This window comes from Sus scrofa, chromosome X (assembly GCF_000003025.6).
Source record: "Sus scrofa isolate TJ Tabasco breed Duroc chromosome X, Sscrofa11.1, whole genome shotgun sequence".
NCBI lineage: Eukaryota > Metazoa > Chordata > Mammalia > Artiodactyla > Suidae > Sus > Sus scrofa.
In genome coordinates this window covers 13,850,474-13,870,781 of record NC_010461.5, presented here as the reverse complement: position 1 = coordinate 13,870,781, position 20,308 = coordinate 13,850,474, and the positions used below count along the sequence as shown (strand labels likewise).

Genomic DNA, 20,308 nt, shown 5'->3' with positions numbered 1-20,308 from the left:
AATCAATCACGAAAACCCCAAAGGGCTTCAAATTTACCTTGACCAGTCAATATTCTGAATATATTATCTTTCCTCAAATAAATTTGAGAAGTGAATCTCCTTTCTCACTCTCACCTCCCACCTTATCATGAGCCTGAGATTTGGGGGGGGGGGTCTCAGGCTATGGGCAAAGGGTTAAAATAAAGCCACACAAGCAGCAACCTTACGCAATGTATTTTCCTTGGTGCAACTGTCTTAGTTTTAATTAGCAAAGGCTCAAACTTGGCCAGATGGGCTCGAGGGACATCTGACACCTGATCAGGGTTCCCAATCTCTTCTCTCGCACTGAAGATATTTAACCCAAGTGAAACTCCCCACACACCTTCCAGGGCTTCCTTCCCGGTGTCATTCTTGGTGTGCCCGCTTTCCCCCACATTGCTCCCAACGTTGCAGCAGCCTTCTCTCTTGTTCATGAAGCAAGAAAGCCCCATGACGGCTCACGTGGAAAAGGATTTCTGTGCTATTTATTCATGCGGCACCTTCCTCCCCTCAGCGTTAATCTCCAGAATCAAAGTCTCAATGAACATGTGCCATCTTGCAAACTGAAGCACCTCACGGGTGTGGAGGGGGCTGGCGGAGGCAGGAGAACTTAAAATGAGAAGTTAAAAGAGAAAATACAGCTTTACTCGAATTATTAAAATACAAAACCACAGGCTCCAGGAACAGAGTCCAGCTGCACACTGGAGAGAACCATAAATACTGCTATTATAGTCTACTGAACACTATGTCTCACTGGCTGTCATCCTTCCTCCTAGCTCCTCGTTCTTCCCTGCCTTAGATGCCTAGTAGTAAAAATCAAGAGTAGGGAACTATGTCTAGTCCCTTCTGATGGAGCATGATAATGTGAGAAAAAAGAATGTATACATGTCTGTGTGACTGGCTCACCTTGCTATACAGTAGAAAACTGACGGAACGCTGTAAGCCAGCTATCATGGAAAAAGAAAAATAAAAAACATTACACGAAAAGAAAAAAAAAAAAAAGAGTAGCTGAACTCCAGAGAAGAGCCTCTTACTTCACAATTCTAAATGCACTTAGATGTAATAATTAGAAATCAAATTTTAAACAACTTTCTTTGTCCTCCAGCTGGGCTTCAAGCATCAGCATAAGCTACAAGCATAGTCGCAAATCCGTATTCCCTGCTACTTAGAAATTTGCCTAAGAGTAACAAGTTCTTTTTTTTTTCTTTTTTCAAGTCTTTCGAAATGTTATTTTAGCTTTACCTTAGAATAGATATCCTACTTCTAAGTTACCCCTGGGGCCTCAGAGGCCAGATTCTTATCCTAGTGTCAAACAGGGCTTTCCCTCAAGCTCGGCACCAAGATGTCATAAACAGCGAGCGCCATCAGACCAAAATGAGGAAACTGCATTGTTGCAACTTGTGTTGGAAGACTTGTTTTTCTTCCAATTTTTTTAATGGAGGTACAATTGGCACACAGTATTAGGTTCAAGTGTACAACATAATGGTTCAATATTTGTGTATGTTGTGAAATGACTGCCCTAAGTCTAGTTAACATCCCCCACCTTACATAGTTACAATTTTTTTCTTGTGATGAGGACTTTTAAGATCTACTCTCTTAGCAACTTTCAAATATACATCATGATTGACTAGAGTCACTATGCTGCAAATTACATCCCTAGAACTTGTTTATTTTATAACTGGAAGTTTGTTCCTTTGCAAATCTTATACATGGAATCGCTAGTTCTGTCTGATCCTACTGGAGACCCCAGGAATTTCTGTGGCATCATTATCTTCGATGTCTATATTCATCTAACAGCCCTGGTAGGGGCTAGCGTGAGGACACCAGAATTCAAACACTGCTTTCTTACCGCAAAAGAATAATATCCATCTGAAGTGAGGGACTAGTCTCTATCTTAGTAGGGGTGTGGGTTACACAGATGAACACAGTTGTTACAACTCATCAAACTCCACACTTGAGACCTGTGCATTTCACTGTATGGAAATGATCCATTTTTTTTAAAAGAGTATTCATTAGAACACCCCTTCAATGTTCCCAATACTGCAAAATAAGATTAATCAACAAGGCTCTAGGAGAAGTGCCTGCCTCCTCAACACTCAGAAGTGGCTTGGCAAAACGCATCAGACACGTGTGAGAATCTGCAGCAAGACACACGGTAAGACGGTTTCCTTTGGAGTACGTCTTGGCAGAGGAAGAGGAGAGGAGGGCTTTTCTTTCCTTTTCCATTTTATGCCCGCCTCTGTGGGCTGAACGGCCCAGCCCTGACCCTACACAGAAAATGCCAACAGCTCTAAGTTGGACCCAAGCACGTCTCACCAGGAAACCACAACAGCCTCCTTCTTGGTCTCTCTGCTTCTACCCCAGTCTCTTCTTGACACAGTAGCCCAAGTGATCCTCTTAAAGCCCACGTCAGTCATGTTACTGCGAGGTTGCAAACCCTCCCAGGAGCCCGCACTTCATTCAGAACGGAAGGCCAAGTCCTCGCAGTGGCCTACCCAGCCCCCGCACCTGCCCCCTTCCACTCGCCCCTCCCTGGCCCCCCTCCTCCGACTCTCCCCTCGCTCCCTTCACACCCGCCCCATCCATCCCCTCACACCAGACACGCTCTCTCCTCTGGGCCTTTGCACCAGCTTTGGTCCCCTCTGCTGGAGCACGTCCTCCGGCTCGCTACCTCATCAATTTCCTCGCTTCTTTCCAATCTTCCCTGAACTGCTCTTTCCTCAGTGAGGCCCATCTGAGCGCCTCACTGAAAACGGCAACCCCACTCCAATGCCCTCGATGGTCCTCACCTGCTAACAGGCTTTGTGATCGCCTTAAAAGTACTCCGGTAGGAGTTCCCATTGTGGCACAGCGGAAACGAATCCGACTAGGAACCATGAGGTTCAATCCTGGCCTCGCTCAGTGGGTTAAGGATCCAGCATTGCCGTGAGCCGTGGTGTAGGTCGTAGACGTGGCTCAGATCTGGCGTTGCTGTGGTGTAGGCCAGTGGCTACCGCTCCGATTAGACCCCTAGCCTGGGAACCTCCATATGCCACGGGTGCGGCCCTAAAATGACAAAAGACAAAAAAAAAAAAAAAAAAAAAAAGGATTCAGTTAGTTCATGGTTTGTCTCTCTTCTCTGTAAGCTTTTTGTAACTTTTTGTTCACCGATGAAACTCAAGGACCTAGAATAGTGCCTGGCTATTGATAATGAACAATGAATTAATCTGGATGATAAGATCATTGGCTGATTTTTAAAAATTTTTCATACTGCTCTGCCTAACAAAAAGAGGCCACAAAGAACATAAGAGATGGTCTGCCCACGCCGAGGGGCACAACACTGCTTGGTCAGCTGTCTCTACCCCCACCCCAAATCCGCGACCCCAAATTTCACAGATTCAGGCACAGGTTTACACCTACTCGGAAAGATTAACACAGGCCTCCTACTCGGCATGATCCAATTATAGTACCAATAAAATAGCAGCCAATAATTACCAGGGGCTCACCACGTGCCAGGCACAGTTCTCAGCGCTCGTACACCTGACTTCCTCAGTCCTGCGGACAACCTGATGTAGTAGCTGCTGTTTTTATCTTCATCCCATTAATCGATGAAGAACAAGAAACATTCAGCACACTGCCAAACTCAGAGAGTTTTGAAGGGAGAGACCCAGGGTTTGAACCTCGTGGTCTGGCTTCCGAGTCCACACCCTTAACCACATACTTGCTCCCGCTCGACAACCAGATACACCAGGTGCCTGAACTTTCATGCAAACTGAGCCCAAGCAAACAGTGTAGGTCAACAATTCCAAACCTGTCCTAAAGAAAAAGAGCACAAGGACCCGAGGTTCTCACCGGGTGTCCCCAAAGAAAGGCAGGAACAAGCACGTGGACCCTCTGCCTTTTACAAACCACGTTCTTTGGAGCCAGACGAATGGACTCTAGGACCCGGAGAGTCCCCTGCAGTCGATCATTATAGACATTCAATGGCTCGAATACCAAAGCAGAATCCCCCACATAAACTCTTCATCCGTTATATACAAGAAAACGTAAAGAGCTCCTCTGATGGCTCTAAGTGAGTCCAGTTTGAGCCAGACTAACCTCATTTCCCTTTTGAGTAGGGTTATTAGACTGGGAGATCAAAGGAATGCTACAGACATATGGTATCTTGATTTCAGCAAACCACGTGACAATCGCTCAGGATGATAGATCTTGCGGGCAAGGTGGAGAAATGTGGTTTGAATGGGAAGGTGGGGGGAGGATTCGTGGCTGCTGCAACAATGGTACCCAAGGAACGTCGATGAATAGATGTCAACTGGGAGGGATGATGCTAGCACTGCCTGCCAGTGGGCTCTGGCCTTGAGTCCACTTGAACAATAATTTTATCAAAGATGTGGGTGATGGGCTAGAATCATGTTTATGATGTCTGCAGAGAGCAAAATGCTGGGGGCAGTAGCTGACACACTGAATCAAGATTTTAAACCATCGCCACTGATTGGAAATGAAAGAGCAAAGCAAGCAAGATTCAATTTAGCAGAGACAATGGGGGAGTCTTGTGAAATTTAAGTTCAAAATACCAACTACACAAATGGAAGAGGGGAAGCCTCGTGTAAAAGAACTCCCACCATAAAGGAAAGGGGTCTGTTGGGCCACTAGAGCAATAATGCACCAGCAGTGCCGTGCAACACTGAAAGCAGCCAAGGGCCACCTTAGTCCTAAGAGGGCATTCGCATAAAGAAAAAAATGGGTACACTCCTGCTCTTCACCTATGGCAGAGAGCAACCAGAGCGGAAGCAGACAGGAAATGCGGCATTAAGAATCCTGGTTGAGGAGTTCCCGTCACGGCTCAGAAGAAATGAATCTGACTAGCATCCACAAGGACACAGGTTCAATCCCTGGCCTCGCTCAGTGGGTTAAGGATCTGGCGTTGCCATGAGCTGTGATGTAGGTCCAAGACCCGGCCCGGATCCCGTGTTGCTGTGGCTGCAGTGTAGGCCAGTGGCTAAACAAAAAGAATCCCTGGGATAAAGAAAGCTTAGAAGGGACCATAACAGTAACCTCTAGACACTTAAAGATGGCCTGGAAAAGAGACTATAAGCAGATTCCATATGGCTCCAGACAGTAAATCAGAACAAAAAGGCAGGCATCGCAAAAACATTTAGTCTCAGTGTAGATAAGGATTGTTTGAGAATGGGAACAACCCAGCAGTAAAGTTGAGGCGTGTATGGCCACTCCCAGGAGTCTCAGACGGCATAGAAATTAGATGGGCTTCCATCTAGGACATCTTAAAAAAGAGGAGTTCCCATTGTGGCTTTGCAGTAACACACCTGACTAGTACCCGTGAGGCTGTGGGTTCGATCCCTGGCTCTGCCCCGCCGGTTAACTATCTAGCGTTGCCATGAGCCGTGGTGTAGGTTGCAGATACAGCTCAGATCTGGCATTGCTGTGGCTGGGGCATAGGCTGCCAGCTGCAGCTCCGATGTGACCCCTAGCCTGGAAACTTCCATATGCTCCACATGTGGCCCTAAAAAGACAAAAAAAAAAAGAGTCCCATTCTGGGTGAGAGGTTGAATTTGATGTATGCTAAGCTCTTTCCCAAATCCAAGATCCCAAGACTCTCCAACTCTTGTTAACCTCATTTTCTTCTTGGTTAATTTCACTTTGAAGGACTTGGGCACTTGATAGTTTGGTAAGTTTTCAGTCTGTGGATGCCCAGATCCTCAGATTCCAATTTCAGTCCACTCGAACCTTCTCATGTTCATTAACAGACTGAGGGACAGACATTAATGTCAGAAACGAAAACTGACCATGCCTGTCTTAGTCACGCACAAAGATGAGCTAGACAGAGTCTCTGCCCTTTGTGGGCTTACAGTCTGGTTAGGAGGGCTCACCAAAACCTTATTTCGATAAATTCAGACCTTAACGAGAGCCTTACTTTGGGAAACCATTCTCACCTCATTATAGTTTACTTTCATTTATTATCAAGATGTGGTTCATGAGGAATTCTTGCTGCAAAAAGAACTTTCGGGAATTTCTGTTTGATCATTTGTTACAGGGATATATTCTCCCCACAATTATTTAAGCAAGTGTCCTACAAAATCTTGCATTTCATGATTTTTAAGAGAGGAAAAAGAAACTCAATGGAACTATCAAAACAAAATGCCAGCTAAGTTTAAAAACTGTCTTTGTCCCAGAGTTCCCATTGTAGCGCAGCAGAAACAAATCCGACTAGGAACCATGAGGTTGCGGGTTCGATCCCTGGCCTCGCTCAGTGGGTTACGGATCCAGTGTTGCCATGAGCTGTGGTGTAAGCCGCAGAAGCGGCTCGGATCTGGATTTGCTGGGACGGTGGTGTAGGCCAGCAGCTGTAGTTCTGATTCGACCCCTAGCCTGGGAACTTCCATATGCCGCGAGTGCGGCCCAAAAAAAAAAAAAAAAAAAAAAATTGTCTTTGTCCCTCAAGTTTCAAAGCATTATACAGAATCAATGGATCCTTAAGACATTTGGGCTAACATGGGACAATAGGAAAGATTTCATAAGTGATTGCAATTTAAAGGTAATGCCCATTAAAGGTAGACCAGAAGCTCGGAGACGGAGGCCGTTTCTGAGAGCTTAGGTGGAATTTACACTTCCCTGATGGCATTGTGTGGAGAAGGCCTCCGCAAACAGGAAGAAAGAAATCTTTATTGTTACCATCTTAGCAGTGTCAGCCCAACAGAAGCTCAAGGATTTCCTAGGTAAAGTAGCTGGGTAGTTTCGATTTAAAAGCCCAATCCAGTCCAACAAGAAAAGTCTAGAAAGAAATGTGTTGCTGTTACTGGTTAAGAGGAAATTACACCCATGAATTATTAACCTTTGAAAGACTACTTTCTTCTCAGTTGCTTCGGGATGGGTTTAAAAGCAGCTTCCAATGGAGCTGTTAGGATCTCATAATGCCTCAGAAAAACACGCCGGGCGGAGCCAGGAGAAAAGACATCTGATCACAGTTACTAAAACATCAAAAACAAAAAAACAAAAAACCACATTAACGTGCGAGGGTTGCTGTGCACAGCCGATGAGCAGAACGGGGAGGGAAAGGAACACCTTCCAAAAGCAGGCTGCACCCACGATTAGCGCGGCCAGACCGACCTTCAGCGATCGATTCACCCCCGTGCTACTTGCTAGTCTTTTTCTAGGCTCAGCAGTTTCTGTGTTTGCTCTGGCTGCAATTATGCATCTCAGGTCGGGCGCCCGGATCTCTTGGGGCCATCGCGGACCCCTTCCGCGGGACAATAAACAGCGCTCTCAAAGGCTGGCAGAGGAAGGGCGAGGAACTCTGGCAGGGGCTGTGTCTTCATCCTCACGGACCTGGGTTGCTTGTGGGTCTCTTGTCACCTTTGAAGCACTGACGATCTCCTCCTATACCAATGAGAGGCTCGAACTGTGAACCCACTAATAGGTAGTAAGATATTTCCAGACCCACCGCAGAGCGTTTGGGAGGGTTTGGCCACATGGCTAATGTGATACTCAATCCTAGGGGAAGCGGCTTAAGGAAAAAGAGCAAGAAACATTACTTCTACCAGCCTCCCAGCCCTGGGTCTTTGCCTTCACAGATGAAAGACTCGACACATTTTTTCAGTCTGGGTTCTCCAGTGCAAAGTTCAAGGGCGAGGAGTTTCTGGGAGGCACTGGCAGAAGGCACCCATAGGCAAGTGAGATGGAGAAAAGAAGGCGTGTAATCAAACAAGTCACCCTGGTGGGCAACTGGAGCTCAGTCTTTTGGGGAACACTGAGAGATGGTGGAGAACAGACGGCAGAGCTCTCTCAGCCAAGGGGCAAGGAAGCAGGGCCACGGGTCCACCCATGTCCCATCCGTCATTGGTTGGGTTCTACTTCAGGGGCACTAACTTGCTGGCACTTCCAGTTTTCCCTATGTGCGGGGCCAAGCAGGGGCATTAGTCGGGGGAAAAGCCCTAGGCAGAGCCACAGGACTTTGTAGTGAGCAGCCTTTCAGAAGAGGGGTGAGGGCTGAGAGAATGTAGCAGAGCGCCAACACTGTCTGCTGTCCAGGGTGAGAACAGCTAAGATAAAGGTTAGTACAGAGTTCTAGAAAATTTGCAGGTGGGAAGTGGCAGGGAAGCAATCGGGTTCCATCTCATAGAGGAGGTGACATGTTCACTGATTACCAAAGAAAGAGTCGAAATTAACCAGTGAGATGTCCCAGAGGTAAAGAGGAGTATACACACAGGCATGAAGAATGAGAAAGGCTGGCAAGGTGGGGACCACCCAGTGGTCTAGGGTGGAAGGCGGGGTCGGGGGCGGGGGGGGGGGTGGAGGCAAGGAGAACAATGGGGAGAGGGGGAAGAGACCAAGCTTGTCAAGTGGACAGAAGTATATGCAGAAGGGCCTTGATGCTAATGCAGTCATTCCCCTGGATTTGCGCAGCAATGCCTGGGAGAAAAGTCTAATGCTTGGGAATATGCTTTGTGGACGCTGACCTGAACCCTAATTCCAGGCTGTAGCACTTTCCAGCTGTTGCTACCTGCAGCAAGTTGCTACCCCTCAGTAAAGTAGGAAAATAACAGTATCTCTCTCATAAGTTATTGTGAAGATTAAATAAGGTGATTCGTACAAAGATCTTTTTTTTTTTTTTTTTTTTTTTTTTTTTGTCTTTTAGGGCTGCGCCGGCGGCACATGGAGATTCCCAGGCTAGGGGTCGAATCAGAGCTGTAGCCACCGGCCTACACCACAACCACAGCAATGCAGGATCTGAGCCATGTCTTCGACCTACACCACAGCTCACAGCAACTCCAGATCCTCAACCCACTGAGCAAGGCCAGGGATCAAACCCACATCCTCATGGATGCTAAATGGATTCGTTACTGCTGAGCCATGATGGGAACTCCCATATAAAGATCTTAGTATAGGGCCTGACAGAGAGCAGAACTCAATAAATATTAACTGAAAAATGAAATCAATCCACTCAATAGACAGACAACAAAGATGTCACTGCAGTGAAATGGGGAAGTGATGGTCTTTTCATTAAGTGGCAATGGATCAATTATGCATCTACACGCAAGAAAGTTCGTCTTGACCCCTACTTCACACCATTTGCAAATATCAATTCCATATGAATCATGACTCTAAATGACAAAGGCAAAACAAAAAAACTTTCTAGAACAAAGGATTATATCCTCCTGATCTCTGGGGTCAGTGAAGAATTCTTTTAAGAACAAACAGAAGAGAGCACAAAAACTAACCATAAAGAAAAGGACTGGTCAATTGGACTGCATGAAAATAAGAACCGCTGCTCACCAAAAAGTTGTCCTTTCACCTAAGAGAGTGAAAAGGACAGATAGAGTGAGCGGGTGACTGCGGTACCTATAGCTCACAAATGACTCTTATCCACCATATGTAATGAACTCCCACAAGACAAGAAAAAAACATACAAAAAACCTTATTAAAAAACGAGCCAAGGTTTTCAACAGTTAATTCACAAAAAAGAATATTCAAATGAGTGAAAATGGATATGAAAAGGTGCTCAATCTCAGAAACCATCAGAGAAATGCAAATGAAAACCTCAAGGAGATTTTTTTTAGCTACCCAAAGAGTAGCTACAATTAAAGACTGTACCAGTGTTGATGGGGACATGGAGCAACCGGAATCTGCATATTCATCTCAAAGGATAAATTCACACAACCAGGTTGAAAACTGTTAGGCAGTAGCTGCTAAAGCCAAACTTACACATCCCCTTTGATCTAGCACTTCCACTTTTAGATATATTCCCAACAGCTGTGTATACATAAGCCCATCAGAAGACACGTAGAAAAATATTTGTAGCAAGAGCCCTGAACTGCAGACCCAGGTGTTCATCAATGGGATGGATCAACAAATTGTGTATGTGCACACAGTGGGATTTTATTTAGCAATGAGAATGAACGGTCTGGTGTATGTGCCACGACGTAGAAGAATCTTAGCAGCACTAGACACTAAAAAAGTATATACTGTAAGACGCCACTTACATAAAGTTCAAAACAGGAAAATCTAACAGATGGAGGCAGAAGTCAGAATAGTGGTTACCTTTAGGGAAGAGGGTAGTGACTGATAAAATGGGCCTCGGGAGGGTGGGTCAGGACACAGTAATGTTTTATTTCTTGATCTGGGTGATGGTTACGGGAGTTGCTCACTTGGTGAAAATTAACCCAGCTGTACATTTATGGTCTGTGCACCTTTCTGCAAGAAATGTTCAACTTTATTTTTTTTTTCTTTGTCACAGGAATCTATTTTAGCAGGACAGAAATGATTACATGTCATAATCGTTATAATACAAAATGAGGTGTTGTATATGTCTTCTAAATAAAATTATCATCTTGCTTAGCCATTTTATTTAAACAACTACAGAAAGAGGGATTTTTTTTTAATCCCATTTTAAAAAATAATCACCTGGGGGAAAAAAGGAAATAACTACTTTGACGGAATGTTCAACTTCAATATAAAATTTACTTGAAGTCTCAGAAACTAAACACAATGAATAGCAACCAAAAAGCCAAGGTCATTAAAATGGATCCGGATCAACAGTTTGGGGTTGAGGCTCATAAAGTAATTCCAAAGTCTCTGGTTATAGTGACTGAAAAGCTGGACTGACTTCACATTTATGACCATAAATCTCAGCAGGCTCTCAACACGGCCCGGTAACCCCCCTACACTTCCTTGCTGCACCCACGTTCCGTCCGTCCCTCGGGCAACAAGAACGCCTTGCCTTCTCTCCTCCCACGGCCAACACCCTCTCAGCTGATGACCTCGCCAAGAACTTCACAGAGAACATAGACAGAATCATTGAATAAAGCCCCATCCCACCACCATGAGTTCACCAGCCCAGCTGCCCGGATCCCCCATCTTCTCTCCGGTTCCCATGGCTGCCAGGGCACTCTGATGCCATCCCCGCTCAGCTTCTCAAGGCCTTCTATCATTATCCACTTCTTTTCTCAGCATCCATTTCCCATTCATTCTCCGTGGAATCTAAACAGGCCTAAGTATCAACACCATTTCAGAAAATCTCCCTTGATCCTGCATTCTCTCCAGCCACTGCGCCCATGTGGCCACTACCTTCAGAGCAAAACTCTGTGCCAGAGTTGTCTGTGGTCACTACCTCCTCTCCACCCCTCCTGCTCCCTCTTCGTCCCCTCTTATTTGGCCTTCCTCTCCACCCCTCCACTTAGAAGGCACTTAACAGGGCTACTCGCTGCCAACAGGTTACCAAACTCAATGGTATTGTCTGTGCGCATCCTCTTCTGAGAAACATTTAACCAAAGGGATGCCTCCATTCTTGAAACACCTTCTCCTGGCTTCCATCCCACCATGTTCTCTTGATGCTCCTGCCAGCTTCCTCACTGCTCTTTCTCAGCCTTTCTTCCCCTCTAATAAACTTCCAAAGGAGGACTGCCCTCGGCTAAGTCCTGGCCCCCTTTTTCTGTACTCTCGACATTGGCCCTAGCGCCAAGACTTCACCCATTCCCTCTACCCTCTATGTCTCACATCTTCGTCTCCAGCCTGGACCTCTCTTTTGAGCTCTGAATTCAAACATCTAATTGTCTAAGGTACACAGGCATCTCAAGTTAAGACAGCACAAACAGAAAAGTACTGATTTCGCCACTCCGCCAACAGTAAAACAACTCTTCCGCTAAACATAAACTCTGGAAATGGACTTTCTGTGAGTTGCTTAAGCCACAAAACTAGGAGTTATTCATAATTATTATTACTTTTTGGCTCTCATATCCTATACCCAATCCAATGGTAAGTCCCGGCAATCCTATTTCCAAAGTGAATTCAGAGTTCAGCCATTTCTCACTGTCTCCCTAGTCTGACCCATCATCGGCGGTCACACTGTCTTACTGGTCTAGCAGCTCCCCCTCCCACCCCTGGACCTGCGTCCAGAGTGACTTGGCTGAAGTGTGTGTCAGATCATGTCACCGCTGCAAAAACCATCCCAGCCTGTCTCAGGGTAACAGGAAGCAGGTGTCCAACAGCGAAGCAGCATGGGGAATGGTGAGCTGGGTGGGAGGCCTCTACAGGTGGTAATGGAGGCATCCAGACACATTAAAAGGGGGAGAAAAGGAAACTTCAGTCACTTTGAGGCTTCCTCTCCCTTTGAAACTACCCAAGGCCTTAGCAATGCCAAAGGGAGATGCATAAAGTAGCAGATGCCCTGGTACTCCACCCACTGCCCCTCTCCCCTCCCCGCAGGAGCCCTGCAGACATTACTGTACACACCAGAAGCTTCCGGCATCTCTCCACCTGGCCAGGAGCCTGCCATGCCCACACCTGGGGCAGGCCCCAGGAGCCAGGGAGGCCATGGTCCAGCGCCACTCTCCATCACTGCGGGCTGGGAGCTGGGGGAGAAGCACTCCCGCTTCCTCACCCCTCGTGCAACACCTCTGAAGTGTATGCTGGACTGAGCCTCAGTTGCCCACTTCCTCACTCCCTCCCCGAGCTTCCCAGGATTCCCTCTCAAGTAAACTTCCTGCACAGAAACCCTCGTCTCCGCCTCTGCACACTGGGAAACCCAAACTAAGACGTGTAATATTGTGGAGTTCCCATCCTGGCGGAGCGGAAACAAATCCGACTAGGAACCATGAGGTTGCGGGTTCGATCCCTGGCCTCGCTCAGTGGGTTAAGGATCCGTCATTGCCGGGAGCTGTGGTGTAGGTCGCAGATGCGGCTCGGATCTGGCGTTGCTGTGGCTGTGGTGTAGGCTGGCAGCTGTAGCTCCAATTGGACCCCTGGCCTGGAACCTCCATATGCTGCTGGTACGACCCTAAAAAGCAGAAGAAAAAAAAACAAGAAACGTGTAATATTGTGTTTTTCCTCCCAAAGCTAAGGTCTTTTATGACATTAAACAAGAACAATGCAATCTTAAACTTAAATGAACAAGACACGAAGTGAGGAGATAATGTTTTGGAAAAGTGTAAAAGTAAGAGGAGATTTTAAGTCCATCCCTGGGTGTTAGCCCCATCGTAAATGATTTATTCATGTATAAATATGCATAAATAGCGTATATGTTCATCAACTGCATGCACACACCCCAAGTCCCCTCTTTCCCATTAACCACTAGTTTGTACTCCAAACAGTTAAAAGGATGGTATTAAATTCTGGGTACCTAACTACCCACTCCTGCCTCCAGAGAAAGAGGGAAAAGAACCCACACTCCACTCCAGCACTGTTTCACTTGTGAGAAATCTAATTTAAGGAGCAGTGTGTCTCACACACACACACACACACACACACACACACAGTGGGAAGGTACGCACCACTCAACAGTCTGCAAAACTTCCCTCCACTCACCACTCACCCCGACCGCACTCCCCAGATATCAGCGCTGTTGAAAGTGAAGGGCCCGTCCCTGCTATGCGGTTTGGCGTTTAAAAAAAAAGGCAGGATTAAAGCGCTCATTTCAAGTCCCAAAAGTAAAATGCGACTTGGCCTACGGCAGTCCTAATTCTTTCCAGAACTCATCCCCGGAATTGCCCTTTTAAACAACCAGTCATTAACCCAACCCCGGGTCTTTTATAGCTGCGAAAACCGATCGCGCACATCATTTATTCATTACGCTTATTATTGTTGTTATTGCAGAAAAGCAGCGAATTCCCGAGGCGGGGTTCAAAGGGGGTTTTATTGGGGGGAGGGGAGTGCGTGAGCCGGGAGGACGAGGAGGCTGTGATGGGTTGCAGGGCAGAGGTGCCCGGAAGTCCCCAGGGAAGGACGATGCTGCGAGAGCGCCCCCGCCCCGCGCGCTCCGCGGCCACCGCGCACCAGCGCAGCTGCGGCAGCAACCAGGGAAGCTTCTTATGTAAGTCGGAGCCGCTGACATCACCTTCACGGCGAGCGTCGCAGCCGGACTAGGCGCCAAAGAACCGGCATGCTGGCCTAGGCCCCCCGCCCACCGTCCAGTTGTTCCTAACTGACTCTGCCGCCTCCTGATTTGGCCAACTGCGCACCAGGGGACCCTCCAGCGCCTCTTGGAGGGCAGATGACACAGAATGACATTTACTGGGAGCCCTAGGAGGTTGCAAGAGTGAAGTTAACGGGCAGCAAAGGTGCCCTGGAGTCTTCCACACGCGGGTGGATTTGGGTGACAGTATCCAGGTGGGGAGAGGGGAACGCCTCCGAGGTTCTCGGAGAGCAGAGGGCATAGAAATCCATTTTGTAGGAGGTCTGAGCTATTAAAGGCAGAAGAGATGCCCAGGGGTCTCACGATCTCCCCAGAGCCTGGGACACTCCTCCCTCCATGGCCCTCCTGCGGCCCTTCCAGGCCAGAAGGCTGGAAATGAGCGTTTCAGAGTTCACTCCAAGAGTCAAGCAGCGCAGTAAGAGCAAGGCACAAGTTCGGGGCTCAGGGTAGACCCTGAGGTCACAGCAAGAGGGACAAAACCTCCACGGCGATGCAGAAGCCCTAAAAGGACATTCCCTACTCCTTGAGCCCCACCCCCCACCCCCAGCAGGCACCGGGGACGGGGGTACTAAAGGGCTCCAGGATGGGCTGCTGGAAACCAAAGAAGTTGTAGCAATCTCCTGCTCTCCCAGGAAGGATGGAGATACCGAGCCGCAGACATGAATGACAGACTCCTCCGCCGCCAGTGTGCCCATCAACGCTCCCTCTCCGCCCGCAGCTGCCTTTGAGTCCCGAGGCGGCCCCTTTAACTTTCTCCCCTCTGCATCTGTAACCCTGCCCGGGAACCCAGCCTGAACTCCAGGTGGATCGGGGTGGGTCCCAGGGGAGGGGAGAGATGGCGAGGCAAGAGTAAGGTGCTGGCTTCAACGGGCATGGCGCCGCGGGGCTGGGGTTGCGGCGACCGCGGAGGGCGCGAGGGTGCGGCGCCGGAGCGGAGCGCCAGACGGGCGGACGGCGTGGGTACTCACGCACTGCCTCCTGTTTCGGGTCCAGCGTGCCGAGGACGCGCTGCACGCCGCCGAGCTTGCCCTGCAGCGCCCAGACGCGGCGGTGGGTGAGCTGGATGTCGCTCTCGAGCTCCTGGAAGAGGCTGCACGCGTGCCGGGCCACGTCCGAGAGCTGCCTGAGGACGCGGGCCAGCGCGGCGTTGCTGACCGCGCACAGGTCCAGCATGAGCAGCACGGCTGCCGCCGCCGCCGAGGACGCCTCGCCAGCCGTGGACGCCGCCTCCAGGACCCCCGCCGTGCTCTCCTCACCTACCGCGGGCGCCTCTCCGTGCAGCGGCGGCGGCGGCGGCGGCAGCGGCGCCTGGTCGGTCGGCGCGGGCAGCGGCGGGGGCCCGGGAGGTGCGCGGGAAGGATCCTCTGGCCCCGGCGCCACAGCCTCGTCCCGTCGGCTGGGCGGCTGCAGGGGCGGCGGCGGCTCAGTGCTGCCTCCGTCCGCGTCCTCCTCCGGGCCAGGCGCCGGCCGCCGCTGCCGGCATAGCCACTGCGGCTCCACGATCCGCTTGGCGAAAGGCATCCCGCGCAGCCGGGCCGCGACTTTCTGGTCTCCTCAAAGCGTCCCCGGCGAGCAGGGAACCGGGCGCGCCCACCTGGGCGGAGAGGGGGCAGGCGTGGGGCAAAGGTGCGTCCTGACAGTCCGGATACGCAGGGGGCTCCCTGCTCACCTGGCCTCCCCCTCTTCCCTGCCCTCCCCCTAGCAAATCAGTCCAGCCAGTACTTCTCCGCGTGCACGGTTCCCTGAGGAGGATGACAAGCGCCGGGCACCGAAATCCCGTGGTGAACCTGGGCTCGCCTCACTTGCTTCCAACCCGGGTCTCCTGGCTCAGCTTCATCATTCCTGCGCTCACCGCCGTCGCCGCCCCAGCCGCTGCCGCCGCCACCGCCTATATAAATGGGTGTGTGTGTGTGTGTGAGCGCGCATGCGAGCACGCGCCTGAGTGGGTGTGTGTGCGCGCGCCTCAGTTTGAAAGTACCCCGGCGCAGGCCTCTCCCGCGCGCCCCTCGGCCGCTCTGGGGAGCAATTGCGCTCGGGATCTTTCTCCCTCTCTGGGCGGGGAGGAGGTTTTCGGAAAGGCGCTTTGAAAACCCGGAGACAGGAATCCGCCTCCAGCCCAGGCACAGGAGGCGGCGCGGGGGCGGCGGGGCGGACGCAGGGCGTGCGGGGGGGTGGGGGGTGGGGGGGGAGCGGGAGGCCGGGGCGAGGGGGCGCAGCGCCCTGTGCGGCCGCTGGGAGTCACTGGTGGCCTCGCCGCGCCTCCTAACGCCTTCTGATGCAAAGACACCTCCTTGCGTCGGAGGGGTTAGGATGGGTTAGGATGGAGGCTGTCCGCGTGGTGGGGGCGGGGAGTCCTCAAGTTGGGTTTGGGGGTGTGGGTAGCGAGCGCAGAGGCAAGAGGGTGGGGTCTTGGGGATGCAGCAGATTTGACATGTTGGAGCAAGTTGCTTCGCCTGATTCCAGCTCTGAGCAAGTCCCTTGGGTTCTCAGCAGAGAAGACCGCTGCCCCTCAGAGGAGTGTCCCTCCTCCTGACACTGTGCGCCAGTGACACAGCTAGGGAGGGTGACGGGGCGTTAGTGCAGCCTGGTGTGGCCAGGGTGCTCTTATACCCCCACTCATCCCTCGGGCACTGGGCTGGGCCGGGTCTCTATCAAACATCCTGAATGAAACCCAAGTCACCCACGAGCAGCACCCCCAGAAAAGTGCTTACAGCACTCCCGGACACATCAGGTGAGATAAGCCAGATTACCTCCCTGTCACCCTCCTGTGCTGATCAGACACAGGGATGTTACAGTTCTCCATCAGAGAGCGGATGACTCACGGAAGAAAGGAAAGTTTTCCCCTTTACTTAACAGAAAGGTATAATTTCTAAAACGGCATGTACAGTATTTGGATTGCAGCAGTCTAGGGCTGGATGCTGTCAGCTAAACCCTAAAAAAGAGTTTGAGAAATGTTAATAAAATGCATGCTTTCATCCTTCCAAAAAGAATACTGTAAAAATATTTTTTATTTTAAAGCCACGAGCCAGATCTTGGGAATGCAGACTTCATTTCATGTGTCTAAAGAGAACATGGAAAAAATATGTTTTATGGCAACAATAAAGTCCTCCAGACCTGTGGCGGTGTCTCTGCTTCCTGCCCACCTTCAGTGGGAGCCTGCACAGGGCCCCACACTGGGCACTCTAGACTGGCCCACACTTTGGTGATAAAGGTTCCAACAGATCCATCTCTTATTCTACCTCCAAAAAAAATTTTTTTTTCTTTTTTGGCAAGGAAGTATCCTTGTTCATAAAAGATGCAAGCTGAGGATTTGGGGGTAAAAGGTCATGATGTCTACAGGGTAACGCATAAGTGGTTCCGTAGCAACAACAAGAAGAATGATGATGATGTATATGGACAAAGAGGGCGAAAGAAAGAAACTATGACAAAATGTGCAAAACAGTGAGTCTACGTAAAGGGCATATTGGGATTCATGGCACATTTCTTCCAACTTTAGATTTGGGTTTGTTTCCAAATAAAAAGTGAAAAAAAATATTTTGGAAAAGGGTCATTTTAGGAGTTGTTCTCACAAGTCTAAAGAGCTTGGAGCTGGCCATTTTTATATCTAGCTTGATTTCTTAATATGCTGACAATTTTGAACGTGACTTCTGCTGGGTAGTCAAGCCACAAACACCTCCCTAAACACAATGAGACAGAAAGAACCATGAGGCGGATTGAAAGGTACCTGGTGAGGGGCCTTGTGACAAGTCTGCACTGTCCCATCCACATCATTCAGGGGCCAGTGCGGAGAGCGCAGCTGAGCACTGCCAGGGCCGCAAGCAGAACGGGGCCCTCATTCCTAAGGGGAGCTCGGGATTCCTCGGGGAGATCCTTCCTGGGCCAGAGGGCCCCTCTCCACCAGAGACAGGTGAGCGAAGGGGAGAAGGGAAGAGTCCTGTGGGACGGGGAGTCCTCCAGGCCCAGGAAGGGCAGGATTCCGGGGGGTGATTCGGTTCTAGCCCAGGCGCCCGACCTTGGTGTCTACCCCAAAGTGGTCAGCAGACACTCAAGTCAAGACGTCAAAGGGATTCAAAGCACAGATCAGCAGTGCAAAACGGGAAACACTTTGTAACCTCTCGGGCTCCCAGTCATGTGCTCACAAAGCCATTTGGGTCAAAAACTACAAGTTTTGCGTTTGGCTTTTGATCTTTGGTCTCACTGCCCCCACCCCCACCAGCCCTCCCTGGGTGGTCTGCAGTGACCTCTCAAGGTCACTTTAGTTTTTATTTATTTTTGATGCCTTTAAAGGACAGCTTTCCTTTCGAAGTCAGCAAAAATGAAACTAATACAAAGAAAAATACGCCTTAATACGATGGGCTGATGTGTTTCTCAGTCCGCCGTAAGGTGTGAATAAAGGCACCTTTAGGGAAGTGATGGTGAGACATCCAAAACACTGTCTAAATAAAACCTGTGCCCTAGCTTTGCAAGGGTAGCTTCGGAAAGCCTCGGGCCTCACTGTGCCCCTCCCACTTCAAGCTCCACCCCCACTCCCCCCGCCCCCAGTACAGTGTTAGTCTGCTTCCTCCTTCAGGTAGAACTGAAACGCTGAAAGCCATAAAAGTGCAGCAACCCCATGTCATCATGATGGGGTGTGTGCACATTCCTAACGCCGATGAGTTTTCCACATGTCCAGGAGCTGTGTCTCTCTCATTCAAATCCAACTGCCCCCGACGGACTCTTAGTCTTCCCACAGAAAGCTCGGGCGAAATCAAGGTTGATACCTGAAGCCACGCGCCTGATCACATACCCCCACCCGTGCACACATACTTAGCACCACGAGCTTGCATCCAAAATGGAAACGAAAGGTGGCACTTGAAAATGACCCTGTTAAAAATGACCCCGTTGCCTGATCCCCAGCAGCCATTCACGCAGCTCAAAGGCCAGCACAATTCCCCCACAAACGCGAGTGTGCGGTCAGCCTAAACCTTGTGCCACTGTAAAATGAACTAAGTACCCTGTGTCACCAGGCCCCACGCAGATGCTCCTGCCTGGTAGGAACAAGGCCTTTGCCAAAGGAAGGGGCTGGCATTGAGAAGCCGTAAGGCCCCTCTGCCCTCAGCCTGGCTGGCCTCCTGCTTGCCCGGAACCAACCGCAGTCAAGCTGCCTCTATAATCTCACAAGCAACAAAGCCAAGATTCTCGAAAGACTCTTCACCAAAGGTGTCCACGCTGCTTCAAATTTCCCAGCATCAATGCTGCACCATCATTATTTATACTTGAAAAATATCTCTTTCGTCTAAGAAATTTTCAGGAGCTACGTGCGCTTGTTAGGGCAATAATTATCATTTTAATGACAGTGACTGGAGTCTCCCTTCCTCCACCCAATTGCACCTACTCCTCACTTAATCACTTTAATTCACCTCTAAAAGCCTTGCCACTAGGGAGTTCCCACCATGGCTCAGCAGGTTAAGAACCTGACTAGTATCCATGAGGATGCAGCTTCAACCTCTAGCCTTGTTCAGTGGGTTAAGGATCCAGCATTGCTGTGAGCTGCAGTGTAGGTCGCGGATGTGGCTTGGATCCCATGTTGCTGTGGCTGTGGTATAGGCCGGCAGCTGCAGCTCCAATTCAAGTCCTGGCCTGGGAACTTCCATATGCCACAGGTGTGGCCTTAAAAAAGCAAAGAATAAAAATAAATAAAAGCTTTGCCACTAAGTAAAAAGCTGTTGAATAAAAAATATTTCAGTCATTTTGCTAGGCAAAATTATGAGCCTCCCACCGCAACCCAAGTTACCCAAACCATTTCACAGACAGAAAAATCCATCAAGTTTACCTACAGAAAAAGTAACGATTTGAAAATCAATGGATGCGCTTTGTCCATAAAAACATGACGTAAAAATATCTTCGGATGGAGGTGCCTTATACTTGCCGAAGGAGGAAGCGCCAATTTAAGGGTCTGCAGCCATGGCTGGAGAGAGGTAGCCATTCTTGGGAAACTACCGGAGAGTCATATGGTTCACATTCAAGCAGAAAACTTTTTTGGAGCGCATGGTTATCCTATACTCAAACTGCACCCACAAATAAAGTTAGAGCACAGAAAAACACCTAGAGGGCAAAATAAAAGCTGAAGATGAGAGGGCCGTGAAACACATGGGAGGAAGGCATACCCACGGCCAAGCAGAGGGCTGCAAAGATGGTCCTCGCCCCTCTCTCCGCCACACCAGCAGGCCACAGCCTCCTGCTCCCGTGGAGCCTCTCCCTGGTTTTATGTCAGTTGCGGAGCTCTCAGATTCACCGGCTCCCTCTCTCCTCTGGCCATGCTGGTCCCCAGGAGGAAGCCAGCAGCCCAGGGCGTGTGCCATCCTGTCGGGCAAAGCACATCTTCTCCTTGATTTATGGCTCAGGGCA

The 20,308-nt window shown here is 49.7% G+C and overlaps 1 protein-coding gene across 2 annotated transcripts in view; it reads right to left on the bottom strand.

The window, feature by feature from the left end:
* NHS (NHS actin remodeling regulator) overlaps positions 1 to 15,832 on the bottom strand; it is a 354,136-nt gene extending 338,304 nt beyond the window's left edge. For both annotated transcript variants that reach the window (XM_005673460.3, XM_001924471.5), the window contains exon 1: positions 14,890 to 15,832. In XM_005673460.3, the coding sequence (XP_005673517.1) occupies positions 14,890 to 15,442 (553 nt within the window). In that variant the 5' untranslated portion in view covers positions 15,443 to 15,832. The remainder of the gene's footprint in view (positions 1 to 14,889) is intronic.